At 41.8% G+C, this 17,188-nt stretch overlaps 4 protein-coding genes and 1 long non-coding RNA gene across 7 annotated transcripts; 3 read left to right on the top strand and 2 right to left on the bottom strand.

Annotated features, from left to right (window-relative positions):
• Positions 1-208: 208 nt before the first annotated feature.
• On the bottom strand, positions 209-5,493 carry Hip1 (Huntingtin interacting protein 1). 2 transcript variants are annotated; one of them, XM_011308973.1, is made up of 4 exons: positions 5,269-5,493; positions 5,069-5,166; positions 4,284-4,347; positions 209-4,075 (listed from the first exon to the last, which is right to left on the bottom strand). In XM_011308973.1, exons 2-4 carry the CDS (start codon positions 5,150-5,152, stop codon positions 1,308-1,310), a joined length of 2,916 nt encoding a protein of 971 aa, XP_011307275.1. In that variant the 5' UTR covers positions 5,153-5,166; positions 5,269-5,493; the 3' UTR covers positions 209-1,307. The 2 variants fall into 2 exon arrangements, with proteins under 2 accessions (XP_011307275.1, XP_011307276.1); XM_011308974.1 differs by lacking the exon at positions 5,269-5,493 and adding an exon at positions 4,452-4,650 and having other exon boundaries at positions 5,069-5,156.
• A 281-nt stretch (positions 5,494-5,774) lies between these two features.
• On the top strand, positions 5,775-8,304 carry dx (deltex). The gene is made up of 3 exons (XM_011308972.1): positions 5,775-6,581; positions 6,650-7,524; positions 7,613-8,304. The coding sequence occupies exons 1-3, from the start codon at positions 6,216-6,218 to the stop codon at positions 7,962-7,964; spliced, it is 1,593 nt and encodes a 530-aa protein (XP_011307274.1). The 5' UTR covers positions 5,775-6,215; the 3' UTR covers positions 7,965-8,304.
• A 109-nt stretch (positions 8,305-8,413) lies between these two features.
• On the top strand, positions 8,414-11,908 carry LOC105269012 (DNA excision repair protein ERCC-6). Its single transcript, XM_011308968.1, has 3 exons — positions 8,414-8,546; positions 8,730-8,911; positions 9,238-11,908. The coding sequence occupies exons 1-3, from the start codon at positions 8,508-8,510 to the stop codon at positions 11,735-11,737; spliced, it is 2,721 nt and encodes a 906-aa protein (XP_011307270.1). The 5' UTR covers positions 8,414-8,507; the 3' UTR covers positions 11,738-11,908.
• An 84-nt stretch (positions 11,909-11,992) lies between these two features.
• Positions 11,993-14,284, bottom strand: LOC105269013 (NEDD4-binding protein 1). Of its 2 annotated transcripts, none has more exons than XM_011308970.1 (4): positions 14,136-14,284; positions 13,698-14,045; positions 12,577-13,386; positions 11,993-12,509 (listed from the first exon to the last, which is right to left on the bottom strand). In XM_011308970.1, exons 2-4 carry the CDS (start codon positions 13,901-13,903, stop codon positions 12,305-12,307), a joined length of 1,221 nt encoding a protein of 406 aa, XP_011307272.1. In that variant the 5' UTR covers positions 13,904-14,045; positions 14,136-14,284; the 3' UTR covers positions 11,993-12,304. The 2 variants fall into 2 exon arrangements, with proteins under 2 accessions (XP_011307272.1, XP_011307273.1); XM_011308971.1 differs by having other exon boundaries at positions 13,698-13,852.
• A 1,685-nt stretch (positions 14,285-15,969) lies between these two features.
• Positions 15,970-16,986, top strand: LOC105269014 (uncharacterized). The gene is made up of 3 exons (XR_892396.1): positions 15,970-16,057; positions 16,427-16,635; positions 16,822-16,986. It is a non-coding gene; the product is annotated as an uncharacterized lncRNA (long non-coding RNA).
• The last annotated feature ends 202 nt before the right edge of the window (positions 16,987-17,188 follow it).

The raw sequence follows: 17,188 nt of genomic DNA, 5'->3' as shown, positions 1-17,188 counted from the left end.
TTTTCCTTAAAATTATATTATCGAGAGGATGTGTAATATTGATAGGAATATTTTAAAATAGACATTGTACTGTGAGGGATATACTAAAGTGAGATATTTATTGCGTACGGGCAAGAACGCAATAAATTTATTGAGAAAATTAAACAGGAGTGTAAATAGAAGTGAAAATCTAGAGTTGGGTGAATTTTCAAAAATAGAAAGAAAAGGATTTTTTTTTTCAATGAAAAAGCTAGATTATTTGCGTTATTCCAATTGATCGAGATGAAAAATTCCAATTATCTCATTTCAATGTAGATTTTAATGGAGTACCAGTTGAAGATTGAATATTAAAGTAAAAGAGGTATAAACTATATTTTTTTTTAAATTACAACATAACTTGCCTAAGATTAATAGGTTTTGTTGTTCTATGTGACGTTGAGAATTGATATTTCATGTGTAACTTGTCCGTACAATTAACGATATGAAGTAAATTTGATTTTAAGTGTAAAATTGTGAAAATGATGTTCTGAGGAATAAACAAAAAAAAATTTTAAAATGGTTCTTTTGTATTTTCATTTTTATTTGTACCTATCAATTGGAAAAATCCTCCGATTAATTAACTCATTTAAGGCACGGAGTAATTGGAGAGGGGAAAGTAATTAAATGGTAATTATTACATTTGTGGTTTAATCGATGAAGATTTCTTATATTATCAATTTATAACAAGATTTTAAATTACAGATAGATTTGATTTTCTACATTAGTTAAAAGTAATGGTAAATAGAAAAGGAATAATTAATCGATGGTAAAGACAATAAATATGAAATCTAGTTTGTGTAGAAAATTCCGAAATTTTCTACGATTATTAATCACTTAATAATGATTAGATTCTTCTATTATCGACCCCTTCTAACGAATTGATTTCATTCCATTCCAAAATTATTATGCATTAGTGAATAAATTAATATTAGTTCGTTAACATAATCTTTCTGTCGATTGATTTTTTTTCTCCACAAGTGAAAAATGTCATTATTTCACTGATTCCACGCAAAAGCTCCAGGATTTTCCCTCACGAATCACCGAATTATTCGAAATTAATCATTCAAATTATAAAAATATTCCTCGATTGTTCCACAATCTTAAATCTCACCGACTCCCATTCCCCTTTCCCCTCGCGTTTTGATTCGACGTTCCACTAAATCATGTAAAAACATAAAGATCGGATGAACATGAATTTCCAAAGAAACCGTTCAACCGAATAATTATTTAATTTCCCTCGACTCTAAAAAATCCTTTCAAAATAATTTCAATAATTTCGGTACTCCCCTTCAAACATCTCCAGCAAGTTGATAATGCCTTCTCCTCAAAGCCGCAAGTTTGAGTCTCTCAGTTTCAAGTGCTTGTTCCAACTCGAGAACCCTCACCTGGGCCTCCATCTCCAGCCTCTTGGCCTGATGAAGACTCAATCCCTCCAACCCAAGGTCCTCACTCTCCTCGACCATTTGACTGCAACTCTTGGCTGTAGCAACAACACCAGCTGTTGCCTGAGTGACTTCTCTACTAGCCTGTGTCAATTCCCCAAGATTACTGGAGTTCCTCTCAGCTTTGACTCTGCTAGCGACAACAAGTTGTGCAGTGGATGCAGCAATACCCTGTGACGCCACAACAAGCTGCTCGAATTTTCCATCACCACCCACAACCTTATCAGCAGCTTCAAGAAGAAATTTTGCACCAAGGCCAATAGCTTTGGCAGCTGAGATGAGTCCCTCGGACCACTGGTGATTACGCTTGTAAAATTCTTTGGCTGAGGCTGTCCCCTTTCCCTGAGCAACGATCTCAGTCTGCAGTAATCGTGATTTCTTCACGAGTTTTCTGATGCACGACATCAGCGCGGTACACGAGTCCAGGATTTTCTCGTTCACTTCGAGCTTCAATCCAGAGTCACCGGCTCGTGATTTTGTCAGCATCTCCTGAATTTTTGATGCTGCCTCTTCAATAGCTTTGTCCATCCCCTGCAATTCACTCTCCACCATGTCTCCAATTCTCTCTACATCACCTCTTGCCTTGGAAAGTCCATTGGCAAGCGCAGAAATCACTTCTAACTGATCCCTGATTAATTTGAATTGCTCCTCAGTCCCTTCCGATTTCGCCTTAATCATCTGGAGAAGAGAAATTGATGCACTCGATAATTTTTTACACTCATCAGTCAATTTATCATCAATCGTGATATCTGTGGAGGTGTTCGAGGTGGATTTGGCGTGGATAAGGTATAGCGAGAGATAATAGGCAAAATTGAGAGTTGATTTTATGAGTTGTTTGCCCTCCGTCGATTTCTCCTGATAAATTTTGTAGCTCCTCTCAACGTCTGAAAGTGATTGAAGGGCTGACGGCCTCTGGGTCTCCAGATAATCCGGAGTGCAAGTCAGAGCTGAAATGGAGGGGCTCTCGATGGTGATGGAAGTGGTCAACAGCAATTGCTCAGCTGATGAAATGGAGTTCAATATCAATTCGATAAGGGCAGAGTCCGAGTCCTTCTTCAACTGAATTCTAGTCCTCTCGATGTCTGATGTTAGCTCAGATATTCTCGTGTCCAGTTCCTCCTTCTGGGAGAGAAGATCATGTAGATCCCCTTCAGCCACTGATTTCTCCGACGAAATAAACTCTATTTTAGCCAATAAAGCGATATTCTCATTCTTCAACATATCAAACTGCCTCTGAACCTCGATGAGCTCGGCACGCGCCTGGGAGACACGCTCCGCCTCCTGGGTTGCTGTCACTTGACCCTGAAGGAGCTCCTCCATTCTCAAATTCACCTCCTGGGTACGGCGCTCCGACTGCTCCAGCGTGAGACGAGTCGATCCCAGAAGTTTATCAACCTCTGCTTTCTTTCGAATCAAATTAATATGCTCCTCGCGAAGTTTCGAGTAAACTTCCTTGAGCTTCTGAAACTTCTCGTCCAGCAAACGATTTTTCTCCTCGAGTTCATTAACTTTGACAATCAATTCAGCACTCTGTTTTCCCAGGGCGTCATTGAGGTGCCTCTGCTTCATCAACTCCTGATCCTTCAAGGCCATTTCAGGATCGACTTTTCTCATGTGCTGTTTCATTTCCTCGACGAGTCTCTGGTGTTCACGAACTAAAAATTGCAGTTCCTCCCTCTGCCTCTCATTCTCCTGTATCATCGCCTCTTGTGCGTAGTAATGCTCTCTCTCGTGACGACTCTCTGGTGAAATTGTACCATTACCAGCAGAATCAAATTGATCAGATATGGAGGTTGTGTCTGAGGTGTCGATGAGGCTGTCAACGGTGCTCTCGTTGTCGATGGGATCTTCCTGGGGCAATACCACAACTGGTGTCACATAAGTCCTCAATTCTGATTGTATCAGGAAATTCGGTGGCTTATCGGGCAGTCCAGGTATCGTAATAAGATGCTTGAAGTACTGCATGTGTTTTATCGTGTTGTAAAATGTCTTGAGATCGTGAAATTGTTTGGAGAATCTGTCCCTGTGACCCAGAAGGGTATCAGCTGGTAGTGCTCCATGCAATTTAAAAAGTATCTTCACGCAGTAATCGTACAGCTGTGATGCGTCCTGAATGCAGGGAATCAGTGGTGCTAGTCGACATTGACCACAAGGTGTCATCGAATTCGATCTCGACAGATCCAGAGAACCAAAAACCGCTCTCTGGAGATTCAGAATGTCGTCCATGTAATCGAACATCTCCACTGACATCTGAAAGTAGATGTTGATGTCGTTCTCACCGATTGCCTCCAGCTCCTCGGTTGTCACCTGTAGATTGCCAGGTAAACCTGGATTTCTGTTGTGAAACTCGAGTTTTGTTATCAGCAGGCGAATGTACAGCTGGATAAGCTTGCCGTAACCCTCACGCAGGTGTTGCCACAGCTTTCCTAGATCTTCCAGTTTTTTTTTATGACGTTGGGAGTCGTGAATCACCCGGGGATGACCCTCTCGAAGAACCTTGTGGAGGACGTGACAAAATTTCCAGGCGACTATTCGATTATCCTGCAGTGGCTGACGCAGAACAAATGTCCAGAAGACCGTTCCACTTTTTTCTTGGTACGTACCGATTATCGCGCCTTCATTCGTCGAGTTAAGAATTTTTTTAACATTCAGATGCAATTGTTTATTCATTTTTCAAGGGTTAATTAATTATATGAATAATATAATATTACTTTAATTTGAAAAATCCAATTAAAAATTGATGAATTGGTATTTTTGGTGTGAAAAAAATGGTCTCATTGTTTCCAATTCGTGAATAATAAAATATCAATTAAAAAAGGATACTGCGCACATGTTTCTCCTTGACGGGTGTCTCAGTGGGATTGACAGCCTTGGAGATGGCGATACTCTGAAACAAAACCGATGGAAAAGTCCCATTAAGTCATGAATAACTTTCATAAAACCTGTGGAGACCGCTGGAAGTGATGAAACCGTTAAAAAATCATATCTCACCTGTTGCTGGAGCATTTTACCGGTCACAGGTGGTACACTGTTCATTGTTAGTCGCTAGAAATACGGGAAAATTTCTCACAAATGATAACGATCCTCGACAATTGTGTTAGAGTGCCATTAATGCTGCGGGTGATTCAATCAATCGTGAAATTGATTTTTCAAATATTCTCGGTGCTAGAGTCGTGCTGAAGCATCAGTTCTGGTTCAAAATCATCAACAGATCATTGTTAGTCGGTTTTCAAATCCACATGCGGATTAGTAATGAGAGGAGTAATCAGGAAAAATACGACAAGATCGGTTTACTGTCGACTGAAAAGAGATGCATTTTTTTTGGGAGAAAAATTCCTGATTAATACATCATTTATGAATAATATCAATTAAAAAAATTAAAATGAAAAAAAAAGGAATTAAATAAAATTGTTTGATATCCGGCTCGAGTGATAAGAGATATTGTCGTTCAAAAATCATCTTTGTGGTTTACAATTTCAAAAATTCCAAAACACTTGCAAATTACTCAAGGACGCTTCCTGAATCCCCTAAAACCCCTGCGTCCATCCTAAAAAAATTGAACACAATGCGAGATAAAACTGGAGCGTGAAAAACGTCTGAAGTCTCACCTGGAACTTCTCAAAATGTTCACGCTGAAGATCCAAAGAGGTCTTCCTCTGCTGCAAGACCCTTGGGAGTGATATCGATGCCATATCCCCAAAATATCCTAAAAAAATGCCTCAAACTAAAAAAATAACCCCTACCCAAAGTCACAGATAAAATAAATCTGGAGTAATCGACTCCGATTGATAATAGATAAGAATTTTACCCAGTGATCAACAGACGTGTCTTGTTTGTGGTTGAAGAATAGTTGGAGGTGATTCAGGACTCCAGACCCACCCACATGAGATCAACGTACAAACTGATCTGATAAATCATGAGACATGAACTCGCTGGATGATAAAAGATGTGAATTATTGAACAGGGGGATTGGTGTGTTGGTGGGACACCGGAATAGGGCAGTTCCGTTGAATCACACTTTATGATGGATAATTACAAGTGAAAAATGAGTGAATGAACCTGAGGACATACCTGACCAGAAGGCATCACCAGGGTTTATCGTGAATCGCACGATTTTTAGTACCAACCCCACAGCCGAGAGGGCGCAATTATTTATTTAAATAAAACATTGCAAAAAGCAACATTAAATAAAATCTGCATATCAATTAATCTAGTCTTCATGTTCACTTTATCATATGATAACAAAAGTCCATTACTATTATTCAATTTTTTAAGAATTAATTAATTAATCACTCATTCAAGTTTAATTTATTATTTATTGCACTACCCAGTGGTTGCTCTCGGACGTTTTGAATTTCCTGGATGACCTGGTCGTCCTGGACGTGCTGGGGTAAACCTGAACTTCAAGTTCAGGCACTCAGGTTGGCTTGGAGAGGAATCAGGTGAGATTCACCTGTTCCATCACCAGATGTCGTCAGTCCCGAGTCCATAATCAACAAATTGCCAGTGCATCACGAGCCCTTGAGCACTTGATCAGTCCACACCCCAGGTATTCGTGATCTCCAGCCCCCCAAACCCACCAAAATCATCATCACCTGGATTAATTACCCTGGTGAGTTCCCCAGGGCCTGCAAATCAACAATACCCCAGTGAAACAAATAACTCATCAACATCGAGTGTCCAACGAATGTTCCCACGCTCTCATTGTCATGTAACTGTGTGTTGGTGACGTGCGTGTGAAATTCCAGAGTGAAGATGAATGCACAACACGTACAGGAGCATGGACACGCTGTTGTCGTGTGGGAATGGGAAAATAGACAGGGTAGATGGAGACCCTACAGTCCAGCTGTATCACAGCATCTAGAACGCGCACATTTTAAAAAACTCACTCGAGTTTTTCTCAATGACGCCGATACAACACTCGACAGGTACTACATCAATTTGAAAACAAAGACCCAGTGCAGCGACGATGGGGATGAGATTCACAGTGTCAGACGTAAATTCTATCTGCCAGGATCACCAGCTGGTAAAGGTGCCAAATGGGAATGGGCTGGTGACACCGACGACTGGCACACGTACGACATGGAAGTGCAATGTCTCATCGAAGAGGCATGGGCAATGGTAATTATCAAATTCCCCACCAATTAATTAATGTCTATTTTCAAAAACTCATGCAATTTTTACAACAGGGAAACAAAACTATTGACGTTTCAAAAACGTACTTGGGATTTCCCTACATCATTAATTTCTGCAATCTCACGCAAGTCCGATGTTGCACTGGATATGTGCGTCCAATACGTCGGGTGCAACAAGCCCCTTATCCTCTAGTCAAGGTCACCCTGGATGAGCTTCACTATGCGACAGGAAGACGACCATTGCCGCAGCCCAATGTCAAGAATACCAGCAGCAAGAGTGCCCTGAAGAAGCCACCGTGTGGCAGCTCCAAAAAATCCTCGAAGAAGAGTAAAAGCAGTGAAAACGGTCCCGCAAATATAGCCCGAGTAATCCTGAGTAACTTCAATATTTTCGGTACAAAGACGCCGATGGAGCCAGCCCCGATAACCCCAACCGAGTCATCCCAGAAGCGAAAAAACTGGGAGAGTGTCCTGGACGCTGACTCAAGCAGCACCAAGAGTGGCCGTCGTCCAAGTGTCGACACTGTCTCCACGTACTTGAGCCACGAGAACCCAGTGGACCTTCTGGACAGCAGCATCGGTAGCGACGAGCTCTTCAAGGATTCAGGCGACATGCAAATGCACTCGGACGTTATATCGCAGTACGTCAAGGTCGTGGAGAGCGATGGAACGGATTCGTGTCCAGTTTGTCTAGGTACACCGGAGCCTCTCACCGTGGAATTGACGAGGTGCCATCACCGGCTGCATCTAGCGTGTCTCAACGCAATGCTCAGCTCCCAGCAGCACCCCATGTACATCCAGTGCCCAGTCTGTCGCATGATCTACGGGGAAAAACGGGGAAATCAGCCCCCAGGTTCCATGAACTGGACGAGGATACCCAGGGCACTCTCAGGATTTCCCCACACCCACACCATCCAGATTACTTATGAGTAAATGGATTTTATTGAATTTTATTTAATTATGGGTCCATGTAACTCTTTATTTATTTGGAATTCTCTAATTTTTTCATTTCCTCAGCATTCCATCCGGAATTCAAGGCCCGGAACACCCCAACCCAGGCCAGACGTACTACGCCGTCGGTTTTCCCCGGGTCTGCTATCTCCCTGATAACGATCTGGGGCGCAGGGTCCTCCGACTCCTGCAGATCGCCTTCGAGAGACGTCTGACCTTCACAATCGGTAGATCAGTGACGACGGGACGTGAGGATGTCGTCACCTGGAACGAGATTCATCACAAAACTGAGTTGGGACCGTCGACCTCGGGTCACGGATACCCAGACGTCACTTACCTGGAGAGGACACTGTCCGAATTGGCGGCTCAGGGCATAACTGATGGACAATCCACGTCCCATTATCAAGAATTACGTTAATCCCTTCGTTCCCATGATAACGAGGGACAACCCATCATACAATAGAAAGTATTAAATAATTTTCGAAAAATTAATTAATTATACATTCGAGAGAAAAAATAGACGATTGTTTCTTTCCGGGCGTCACCGAGGAACTGATAGACTTACTCTCTTGCTTTCGGTTTATATCTTCCATTTAATTAGAAGACACTTTTTTTTAGAACAAAATTATTTTGCGTTAAGATTTTTCATTATTTTATCGTTCCAGTGTAGAGAACATATGCTCAGATTGTTTAATTATACAGATATATATATATACAGAACTGTCGGCGAATATATTTTGTAAGTTTATATTTAATAAATTTTTATAGAAAATTTTTTTATTTTCTAACCCAAATTTCAATTTTTATTTTTGAAAAAGTATTCTCATGGCGAGCGACTGCTCATCCCTTTTTCGTCGTTCATGAAAATTCACTCCAAGAAACATGTGTCAACACGAAACAGCAGAATAAATCGTAAACAAATAATTAATGAATTAAATCAGTAAAAATCATTAAATGAGGGATGAAGAAAACTGATGAATCACTCCCTGAGATTTCTGAGGTGAGTCTGTGTCATTTAAATAATAATCACATTACAATTATTATTACCCACTGATAAAAAAAAATAGCTGTCACTTGAGCCTTGATGTTTGTAATTATTTTCGAATGACCTTGAAAAAAGACAGGAGCAAATGCTCTCACTGGGATGACGAGAAAATTCTGAGACTGAATTATTTTTCCCCAGGTCCTCGAGATTTGTGCAGAAGATGATGTCCACAAGGAATTGTCGAAGAAACTCGATGAATTATCCCGAGAGAAGGCCCATGACCCCCAGGATGAAGGGGCGAATATCCAGAGACAGGTGGACCTGGGGGAAATCACACCATTCGAGGCTGACGCCAAGAAGAAGTCCCTCTCGAGCACTGGGTATGAATATTTTCCTGTATTTCGATGATTCAAATTAAAAATGTCAGTTTTTCCCTTCGAGCGGATATTCTACGAAAAAAAAAATCTATTCATCATTTATTCTATCCAATTATTTATTTAAACAAATATCGTATTTCGTGATTAGTCGATGAATAAAAATGGACCGATAAGACCCCGCACTCCCCTAATTTTTTCATCTAATAGAGTTATTAGATTATTTTTTCGTAAGAGTAAAAATGGAAAATGTGGAAAATTCGAATTTCACTCCTCCAGAAAAAAATTCCGAATCTCCAGAGATGAGTTCGAACGGTGAATAAAATTTTCAGGACCTTCAATGCGACAACAGGTCTCTTGGACCTGGAGAAATACCTCAAAAGACAGGCCGAGGTAGCAGCAAAGCGTAAACAGAATCCAAAAAATTCCCTGAAACCCGAAAAACCCCCGAAAAAGGCTCGTCTCGCCTCAAAACTCCAGGAGACCCATTCCGAAACCGCCGAGAGGCTCAAAAAGTCCCAAAAAATCCCCGATAACCCGAAGAAACCCCCGGAAAACGCCCCGACTCAATTAAAATATCCAGACCGGAAATCCCTCAAAAAATCTCCCGCCATAAAATCTCATAATTCAAAAAATCCTCCAGACAATCCAAAAATTCCTTTAGACGCCGAATCGGGCAGTGAATACGCCCCATCCTCGGATGAATCCGTTAGCCCCCCGTCCTCCCCCCGACCCCAAAAACGTAAACGCAACCCCCGAAAAACCCTGGACGACGGTGACGAGGAGAATTACCACTCGCGCCTGTCAAAACTCCCGAGGACCTCGGCGAACCCTTCGGGGACGTCTTTACGAACTGTCTCGAACCTCTTCAAACTCCCCAAGTCCCTGTGGAAGCGCCTGTACCCGTACCAACGGGTGTCGGTCCACTGGCTGTGGGAACTCCACAGCCGGAGCCTAGGCGGCCTCCTGGGGGACGAAATGGGCCTGGGAAAAACCGTCCAAGTGATCGCATTTCTCGCAGGTCTTGACTGCAGTGAATTGCTGTCAGACGGCGGTCGTTTCCGAGGTCTAGGTCCAACCCTGATCATCTGCCCTGCGACCCTGCTTGAACAGTGGGTGGACCACTTCCACTCGTGGTACCCCGCCCTGAGAGTAGCGACCCTCCACCAATCCGGCAGCTACCACGGATCTCCCTCCGATCTTGTGGAGTCCTTGAAGACAGGAGGAGTTCTCCTGACCTCGTACTCAGGCGTCATCCGAAACTCGGACCTGCTGATACCCTTCAAGTGGCATTACGTCATCCTCGACGAGGGACACAAGATAAGAAATCCTTCCGCAAAGATAACGAAACTCGTGAAGAAGCTGTCGACTCCCCACCGGTTGCTCCTGACAGGAAGTCCAATGCAGAATTCTCTGAAGGAACTCTGGTCGCTCTTCGACTTCATCCTCCCAGGAAAATTGGGAACACTCGACGCCTTCATCGAGCACTGCGCGACCCCCATCACCCGAGGAGGTTACGCCAACGCTTCAACCCTCCAGGAGGCAACAGCTCTCCAGGTGGCGACCATGCTGAAGGAAGCCATCACTCCTTATATGCTTCGCCGTACAAAAACCGACGTCCAGCATCACCTCACCCTTCCAGAGAAGAACGAACAAGTCCTCTTCTGCAGTCTCACAGATGAGCAGACAGATCTCTACAAGAACTACCTCATCTCCGAGAACGTCAAGACCATCCTCCACGATAAAACGACAACAGACGGCCGGGGCAGAGCGCGAATGCTGGTAGCGGTCACCGCTCTGAGGAAGATCTGCAATCATCCAGACCTGTTCACGTACACCGCTAATTCCCCGGGCCACACCATCCGCGGAGACGACGACGATGATGAAGAGGAAGAGGAGATCGACGAGAACGTTCTCGAGGAATTCGGCCACTGGAGGAAATCAGGGAAGATGACGGTGGTGAGGTCTCTCCTGAAGATATGGAAAAAACAGGGACACAGGGCCCTGATCTTCACCCAGGGCCGACAGATGATGGCCGTCCTGGAGGGTCTCCTCCAGAAAGAGGATTACAAATATCTCCGACTAGATGGTACCACTCCCATGACCGAGCGCCAGAAAAGCATCAAACTCTTCAACCAGGACGACTCGTACTTCGTCTTCATATCGACGACGAGAGTCGGCGGCCTTGGGATCAACCTGACCGGAGCAAATCGCGTGATAATTTACGATCCTGACTGGAATCCAGCGACTGACGCTCAGGCCAGGGAGAGAGCCTGGAGAATCGGTCAAATGAAAAATGTCACGATCTACCGATTGATCAGTGCGGGTACCATTGAGGAGAAGATCTATCACCGACAGATCTTCAAACTCCTGCTGTCGAATAAAGTACTTGACGATCCGAGACAGCGGAGGCTATTCCAAACATCGGATTTGTCGGAATTGTTTCATCTCAACGAACCGATCGACGGTGCATCCACAGAGTCTGATAGATTGTTTGGAAATTCGATAGTCAGGAAGAGGGCCAATGCCGACGGAGGAGCTCCGGGGGTCTCCGCAGTGTTTGAAGGGGAGAGGGTGGAATATCTTGTCGGACGGAGGCTGGGGAGGAGCGGCGGAGATGAGGAAGTCGTTGATGATGATAATTATGTCTTGAGCAAGTTGTTCTCGAAGAGTGGAGTTAGCTCAGCCATGATTCATGACACGGTCCTAGCCAGTGCCAAAGTTGAAGGCCACATGGTGGCACCTGTTCACAGGCTAGCTCGGGAGAGCGCTCAGGAGAGCATGGAGGGAATTAAGAAGAGCAGGAAGTGGTGCTGGAAACCGACGTTTTGAGGCTCAGCTGGAAATCCTGATTCTTGATGTCTCGGATCAAAGAGGACTTTACAACCCCAGCGGCATCGTAGTACTGCACCCGAAGAGAGGGAGGGCCAGACGCAATGGGGGTGGCTGCCCCTCAGCCGCCTCGGTACTGCCTCAGTAGCAGTTCCGCTGTCAAAGGGACCAGTCCAGATGAATGTTATTTTCTGCGTTACGAAATTGTTATTCACTGAAATTTTGATAAGTCTGAAGTTTAAACACGCCAAACAATGGAATTATTATAATTTATTTATTTCCCGTGAAAAAAAAAATAACTTTCTTATTTTTTAAATGGTTTTTCTACGAAATATATATGCCAGATGATTCACAATATCAGTGGCTGGAGAAATAAAGAAGATAAGATTATGTACATAAGAATTGGTGAATTCTTTCTCCCACTGAATCCTCTCCCTCATAGAATGCCTCTGGTGTCATCGTATACCACCACGATGTGCAATAAACAAAAACAATAGAACGCTAACAAGATAAAACGATACAAACGGTATGTACAGAGATATTTCTTGGAAAGTATTTATCCTGGGATTATAGTCTGAGAAAATCATGCAGACTAGGTCCAAATCGTCCGAGTGGATCCTCCGGGAACATGAGGTAATCACCGACAAATGTCGGGGCCAATAATCGTTTCTCAATGGTCTCCCTCCATTCTGGTTTTTCATTCCATAAATCACGAAATTGATCTGACGATATGATAATCCCTTGGCATTTTGTCGCATACTCAAGGATGTACCTGAAAATTACCCATTAATTTTTTTCACGATTAAAGTTCAATTGAAAAATTAAAATAAATATTTTACCTGTCGTCATAAGGGGTGATGCTCTTCTGTCCAATTTTTCTACTAGGCGTAAAAACGACGATTCCCTCTCGATTCCACGTTTCGAGCATCTGACGATTTCTGTGACGCTTGTGCTGCGGCACAAAAATTGTGACCTTGTGGCCCCTCTCGGTGAAATAATCCAAGACGATCTTGAGTCCTTGCTCAGAGAATCCCTTGGAGTTGGCATGTGCCATGGCAACATTGCACCCATCAATAATAATCTCCCTCAACCGCTCCTCCTCCCCTGGCTTCTTATTCCTCTTACTCTTCCCCTTCTCGTGATCATCCTCGAGACAATCAACGAGGAACAGGGACGTGTCTCCAGCGATGTCAACGAAAAAATTCTCCTCTGGATTTGACACATTCTCTTGGTTCCCTTGAGATTCTGTGGGTGAATTCACCCTCTCGTCTCCAACCCCTGGGGCAGACTCTGGGACAGATTTCGATGACCAGAGCACCTCGAGGTCCTCGTCGTTGGGTCTCCTCTTCAATTTTTGGGTCGGAACTTTTGCCTTCTTCCTAACTCTCAGTCGCTGTGATTTTCTCAGTTGATTCCTCAAATTTTTTCCATGGGATGTCTTGGTGGTCGGTGGACCGGAGGTTGGTATGACTCTTGGGGGGTCAGGGCGGACAGGAAGCTCTTGGATTTCGTCGTCATCACTCAGGACGATTACAGAGTCATCGTCGTTCTCTGATGGCTTGGATTTTCGTCGCCTCTTCTGGGTCTTTGGAGTGCCGCCCTGACTTCTCTGTCGTTTCCTTTTTATCGTCAATGGAGTGAAATCACTTCTGGATCATCGATTCATCATTTTTGAAGGTCAATGCACAATGAAAATGCGTTCAGACGTTTTTATACCGTTTTTTTACCCAGGAAAAATATCTTGCATTGAGAATATCGAAGTGAAAAAATTCTACTTGGGAATTTATTGCAATTTCAACAGATTCTAATTCTTATTTCATCTCCAATATTTATTAGGCAATTGCTAGAAAAATTTCGTAATTATTCAGAATTACTGGATAGGAATTCCAATGAAAATTCCACATCCATATCATCTTCGAGAATTCAACACCAGATGAATAAATACGCAAAAAAAAAATACCGAGACGGAGTGTTTGACCCTCTAAAAATGCTCCTGGAAACAGCTCTCAAGGGGGTTCTATTCCCTTTTACCCCTACGGACTTCCTCTTCCCAGATTGAGTCCTCGATACCTTGAGACTCCTCTTGACCTTGAGACTCCTCCTCCTCGCCATGCTCTTAATTTCCGGCGAATCGAGAATAATAACTGATTCATTTGGCAAATTCATGATCACCCATTCAGAATCGATAGAAAAATACGAGAATAATGAATTCTCCTAGTTTCAATCGCTCATGCTCTGGGGAAAATTTTTTGTCAACCCCGAAATTCGAGTGGCGGTAGCAAAATGAATTTTATTCATCGATTAAATACTGAAAAATACAAGACGAAGAGTAGGAGAGGAAATTATTTCGTTTTTGGAAATTCGTGGGGGTCTAGGGGTCCAAACTGTTCAGATATACCAGTGGGTGATCCCTCGGTGACTCCGGATGGCTCTTCCTCTGGAATTCGTCTTTCACCTCGAGATTAATTTCGAAAAAATGAGGAATCTTCAGTTTTTTTTCACAGCACGCGGCAGTTTTGGATTTTTCTTCATGTTTTCAATAGGTTACCAAAGAGGATTTTGCAGTAGAGGCGGTTCTGGGGGTTTGAGTGACCCCAGCGGCATCGTAGTACCTCACCCCAAGAGAGGGAGGGCGCAACACGCAATGCTGGGGTGTCCATCAAGTCGACGGGGTGAATTTTATTTTCTGCAGTGTGAATGCTTTTTGATTTTTATTTGTTTAACTGAAATTTAGCCGACTGTAGAAGGTGCGGAAGGGGGAAACCACATCTTGTGGAATTTCAATGGAAAAAAAAATTCAATGTATTGAAGATATACCACTAATGAAATAATATTTTTAAATAAGCGCGAGTTGTCTAATTGGTAACGTGCTTGCCTACCACGCCGACGGCCAGGGTTCAATCCCGCCGTCATTCATTTTTTTTTTCAAAATAATTTCAATTTTATCTTTTTTTAATTGGCTAATCAATCGAAATATCGCTTAAAAACTGAATATTTAAAAATCGGAAAGATATCCAGTGAAATTGAAAAATTTTACATTTTTGAAAACGAAACTTTTTGAAAATATATACTCCTAATAACAATGCATTTTTAGAATAACACGTTGTCTAATTGGTAACGTGCTTGCCTACCACGCAGACGGCCAGGGTTCGATCCTGTCATCATTCATTTTTTTTTTTAAATAATTCCAATTTTTTCTTTAGGTAGGTATTCACTGCAATTGAAAAATTCGAAATTTTTGAAAAAGTATCAGGAGAACATGACAATCGAGGAGCTCTTCACTGAAATTTTCACTGAAAGTGAAAAATTCGAAATTTTTATAAAAGTATCAGGAGAACATGACAATCGAGGAGCTCTTCACTGAAATTTTCACTGAAAGTGAAAAATTCGAAATTTTTGTAAAAGTATCAGGGTAACATGACAATCGAGGAGCTCTTCAGTGAAATTTTCACTGAAAGTGAAAGATTCGAAATTTTTGTAAAAGTATCAGGAGAACATGACAATCGAGGAGCTCTTCGGTGAAATTTTCACTGAAAGTGAAAAATTCGAAATTCTTGAAAAAGTATCAGGATAACATGACAATCGAGGAGCTATTCACTGAAATTTTCACTGAAAGTGAAAAATTCGAAATTCTTGAAAAAGTATCAGGGTAACATGATAATCGAGGAGCTATTCACTGAAATTTTCACTGAAAGTGAAAAATTCGAAATTCTTGAAAAAGTATCAGGGTAACATGACAATCGAGGAGCTATTCCTTGAAATTTTTACTGAATGTGAAAAATTCGAAATTTTCGAAAAAGTATCAGGGGAACATGAAAATCGAGGAGCTATTCAGTTTTTAACCAATATTTCGATTGATTAGCCATTTACAAAAAAAAAATTGTAATTATTTAAAAAAAAAAATGAATGACGGCGGGATTGAACCCCGGCCGTCGGCGTGCTAGCCAAGCGCGTTACCGCAGAGATAACGCGCTAATATTAATAATATAATTTCATTAGTAGTATATCTTCAGTATATTGAATAATTTTTTCCATTCAAAATTCCACCAGATGTGGCTTCCTCCTTCCGTTCGTTGTAGTCGGCTAAATTTCAGTTAAACAAATAAAAAACAAAAGGCATTCATACCGCAGAACATAAAATTCACCCCGTCGACTTGATGGACACCCCAGCATTGCGGGTGGCGCTCTCTCTCTCTGGGGGTGCAGTACTACGATGCCGCTGGGGTCACTCAAAACCCCAAAACTGAGCCTCTACTTTCACCAATCCTCTTTGTCGGGCACTCTCTCATGGGAAGCTGACGAAGACGCGTGGAAGTGATCGTAAGAAAAAAAAGTTTTTTGATTTTTTGTTCAGAGATTTTTTGGAAAATCATTTTTTATTCTCTGTAATTGATTTTTTTTTACAATTTGCATAGAATTTTGTGGTAGATTTTTTTGCTGGTTTTTGGGGGGTACGTTTTGGCGAGCATTTCGAGGTTAGACCAGCACGTGGAATTTTATAAATTTCATTTCTAGAGTTTTTGAAATTATTCGTGTGAATGTTTTATAATTTTATGATGACATAAACACCGAATGCTGATTACATGATTATTTGTTAACATGCACTACCAACTGATGTTTTAAAATCTCCGACATCCAATTTTTGAAGATACGAATTTTTTATTAACTGTAATTTTTTTCCCGTTTCAGATTTTTGGAGGTCGAAAAAAATCGAGGGGATAATGGGGGTGAATTCTGGTATATTCTTTCATGAAATCTCTCGTGTGTCTTTTATATCGCGATTTAATTTAGGAGTAATAATAATTTGAGATGAATTAATGAAAAATAAAATTGGGTCTGTTGGGAGGAAATTCGAAACTGGTGAACATCGGGCCCTTCCATTGGGGACTGAATAAGAGGTAAGATATTTTTTCTCTGAGTCATCTTGATGAATTTTTTAACATTTTATGATGAAATAAACACCGAATGCTGATTACATGATTATTTGTTAACATGCACTACCAACTGATGCGTTGAAATCATCGACACACGATTTTTTAATACGAGAATTATTTCCTAACGTACATGTTCTGCTCTGTTTTCAGATTTATCGGGTTTCCTGGACTCCAAAAAATTGAAATACAAGAGAAACAAGCGTCCAAAGTCTTTCCTCGAAATTCTGCTAGTCGAATAAGTGATCAGAATAAATTTATCTCCAATTTAATAGTCATGAATTAATTACAAATATCACATAATGACATCAACACTGAGTAATGAGTTCATATCATAATTTTAATGTTTAAACATCCTATCAACTGACGTTTTTGCCTCGCTGAACAGAAAAATCCCCTGAATATTGATTTTTTATCCTAAAAAATACCCTTTTGATTTTTTTTCACAGATCAGAACGATTGGCAAACCACAATTTCTATTAACAACTGCAACATGTATTTTTTTAATGAATAAAAACGA

The sequence above is a fragment of the Fopius arisanus genome, unplaced genomic scaffold (genome assembly GCF_000806365.1).
Source record: "Fopius arisanus strain USDA-PBARC FA_bdor unplaced genomic scaffold, ASM80636v1 scaffold00064, whole genome shotgun sequence".
Lineage (NCBI taxonomy): Eukaryota > Metazoa > Arthropoda > Insecta > Hymenoptera > Braconidae > Fopius > Fopius arisanus.
This window is presented reverse-complemented; position numbering and strand designations above follow the sequence as displayed.

Coding starts and splice junctions, on each gene's coding strand:
- Hip1 (XM_011308973.1), bottom strand. CDS start 5,152: ATGGCATCGATATCACTCCCAAGGGTCTTGCAGCAGAGGAAGACCTCT. Junction 4,348..5,068: donor AACATTTTGAGAAGTTCCAG/GTGAGACTTCAG, acceptor GTTTTGTTTCAG/AGTATCGCCATCTCCAAGGC. Junction 4,076..4,283: donor CAAGGAGAAACATGTGCGCA/GTATCCTTTTTT, acceptor CGACGAATGAAG/GCGCGATAATCGGTACGTAC.
- dx (XM_011308972.1), top strand. CDS start 6,216: ATGAATGCACAACACGTACAGGAGCATGGACACGCTGTTGTCGTGTGG. Junction 6,582..6,649: donor TCGAAGAGGCATGGGCAATG/GTAATTATCAAA, acceptor TTTTTACAACAG/GGAAACAAAACTATTGACGT. Junction 7,525..7,612: donor ACCATCCAGATTACTTATGA/GTAAATGGATTT, acceptor TCATTTCCTCAG/CATTCCATCCGGAATTCAAG.
- LOC105269012 (XM_011308968.1), top strand. CDS start 8,508: ATGAAGAAAACTGATGAATCACTCCCTGAGATTTCTGAG. Junction 8,547..8,729: donor CACTCCCTGAGATTTCTGAG/GTGAGTCTGTGT, acceptor ATTTTTCCCCAG/GTCCTCGAGATTTGTGCAGA. Junction 8,912..9,237: donor AAGTCCCTCTCGAGCACTGG/GTATGAATATTT, acceptor TAAAATTTTCAG/GACCTTCAATGCGACAACAG.
- LOC105269013 (XM_011308970.1), bottom strand. CDS start 13,903: ATGAATTTGCCAAATGAATCAGTTATTATTCTCGATTCGCCGGAAATT. Junction 13,387..13,697: donor GGGTCAAACACTCCGTCTCG/GTATTTTTTTTT, acceptor TCGATGATCCAG/AAGTGATTTCACTCCATTGA. Junction 12,510..12,576: donor ATCACCCCTTATGACGACAG/GTAAAATATTTA, acceptor GGTAATTTTCAG/GTACATCCTTGAGTATGCGA.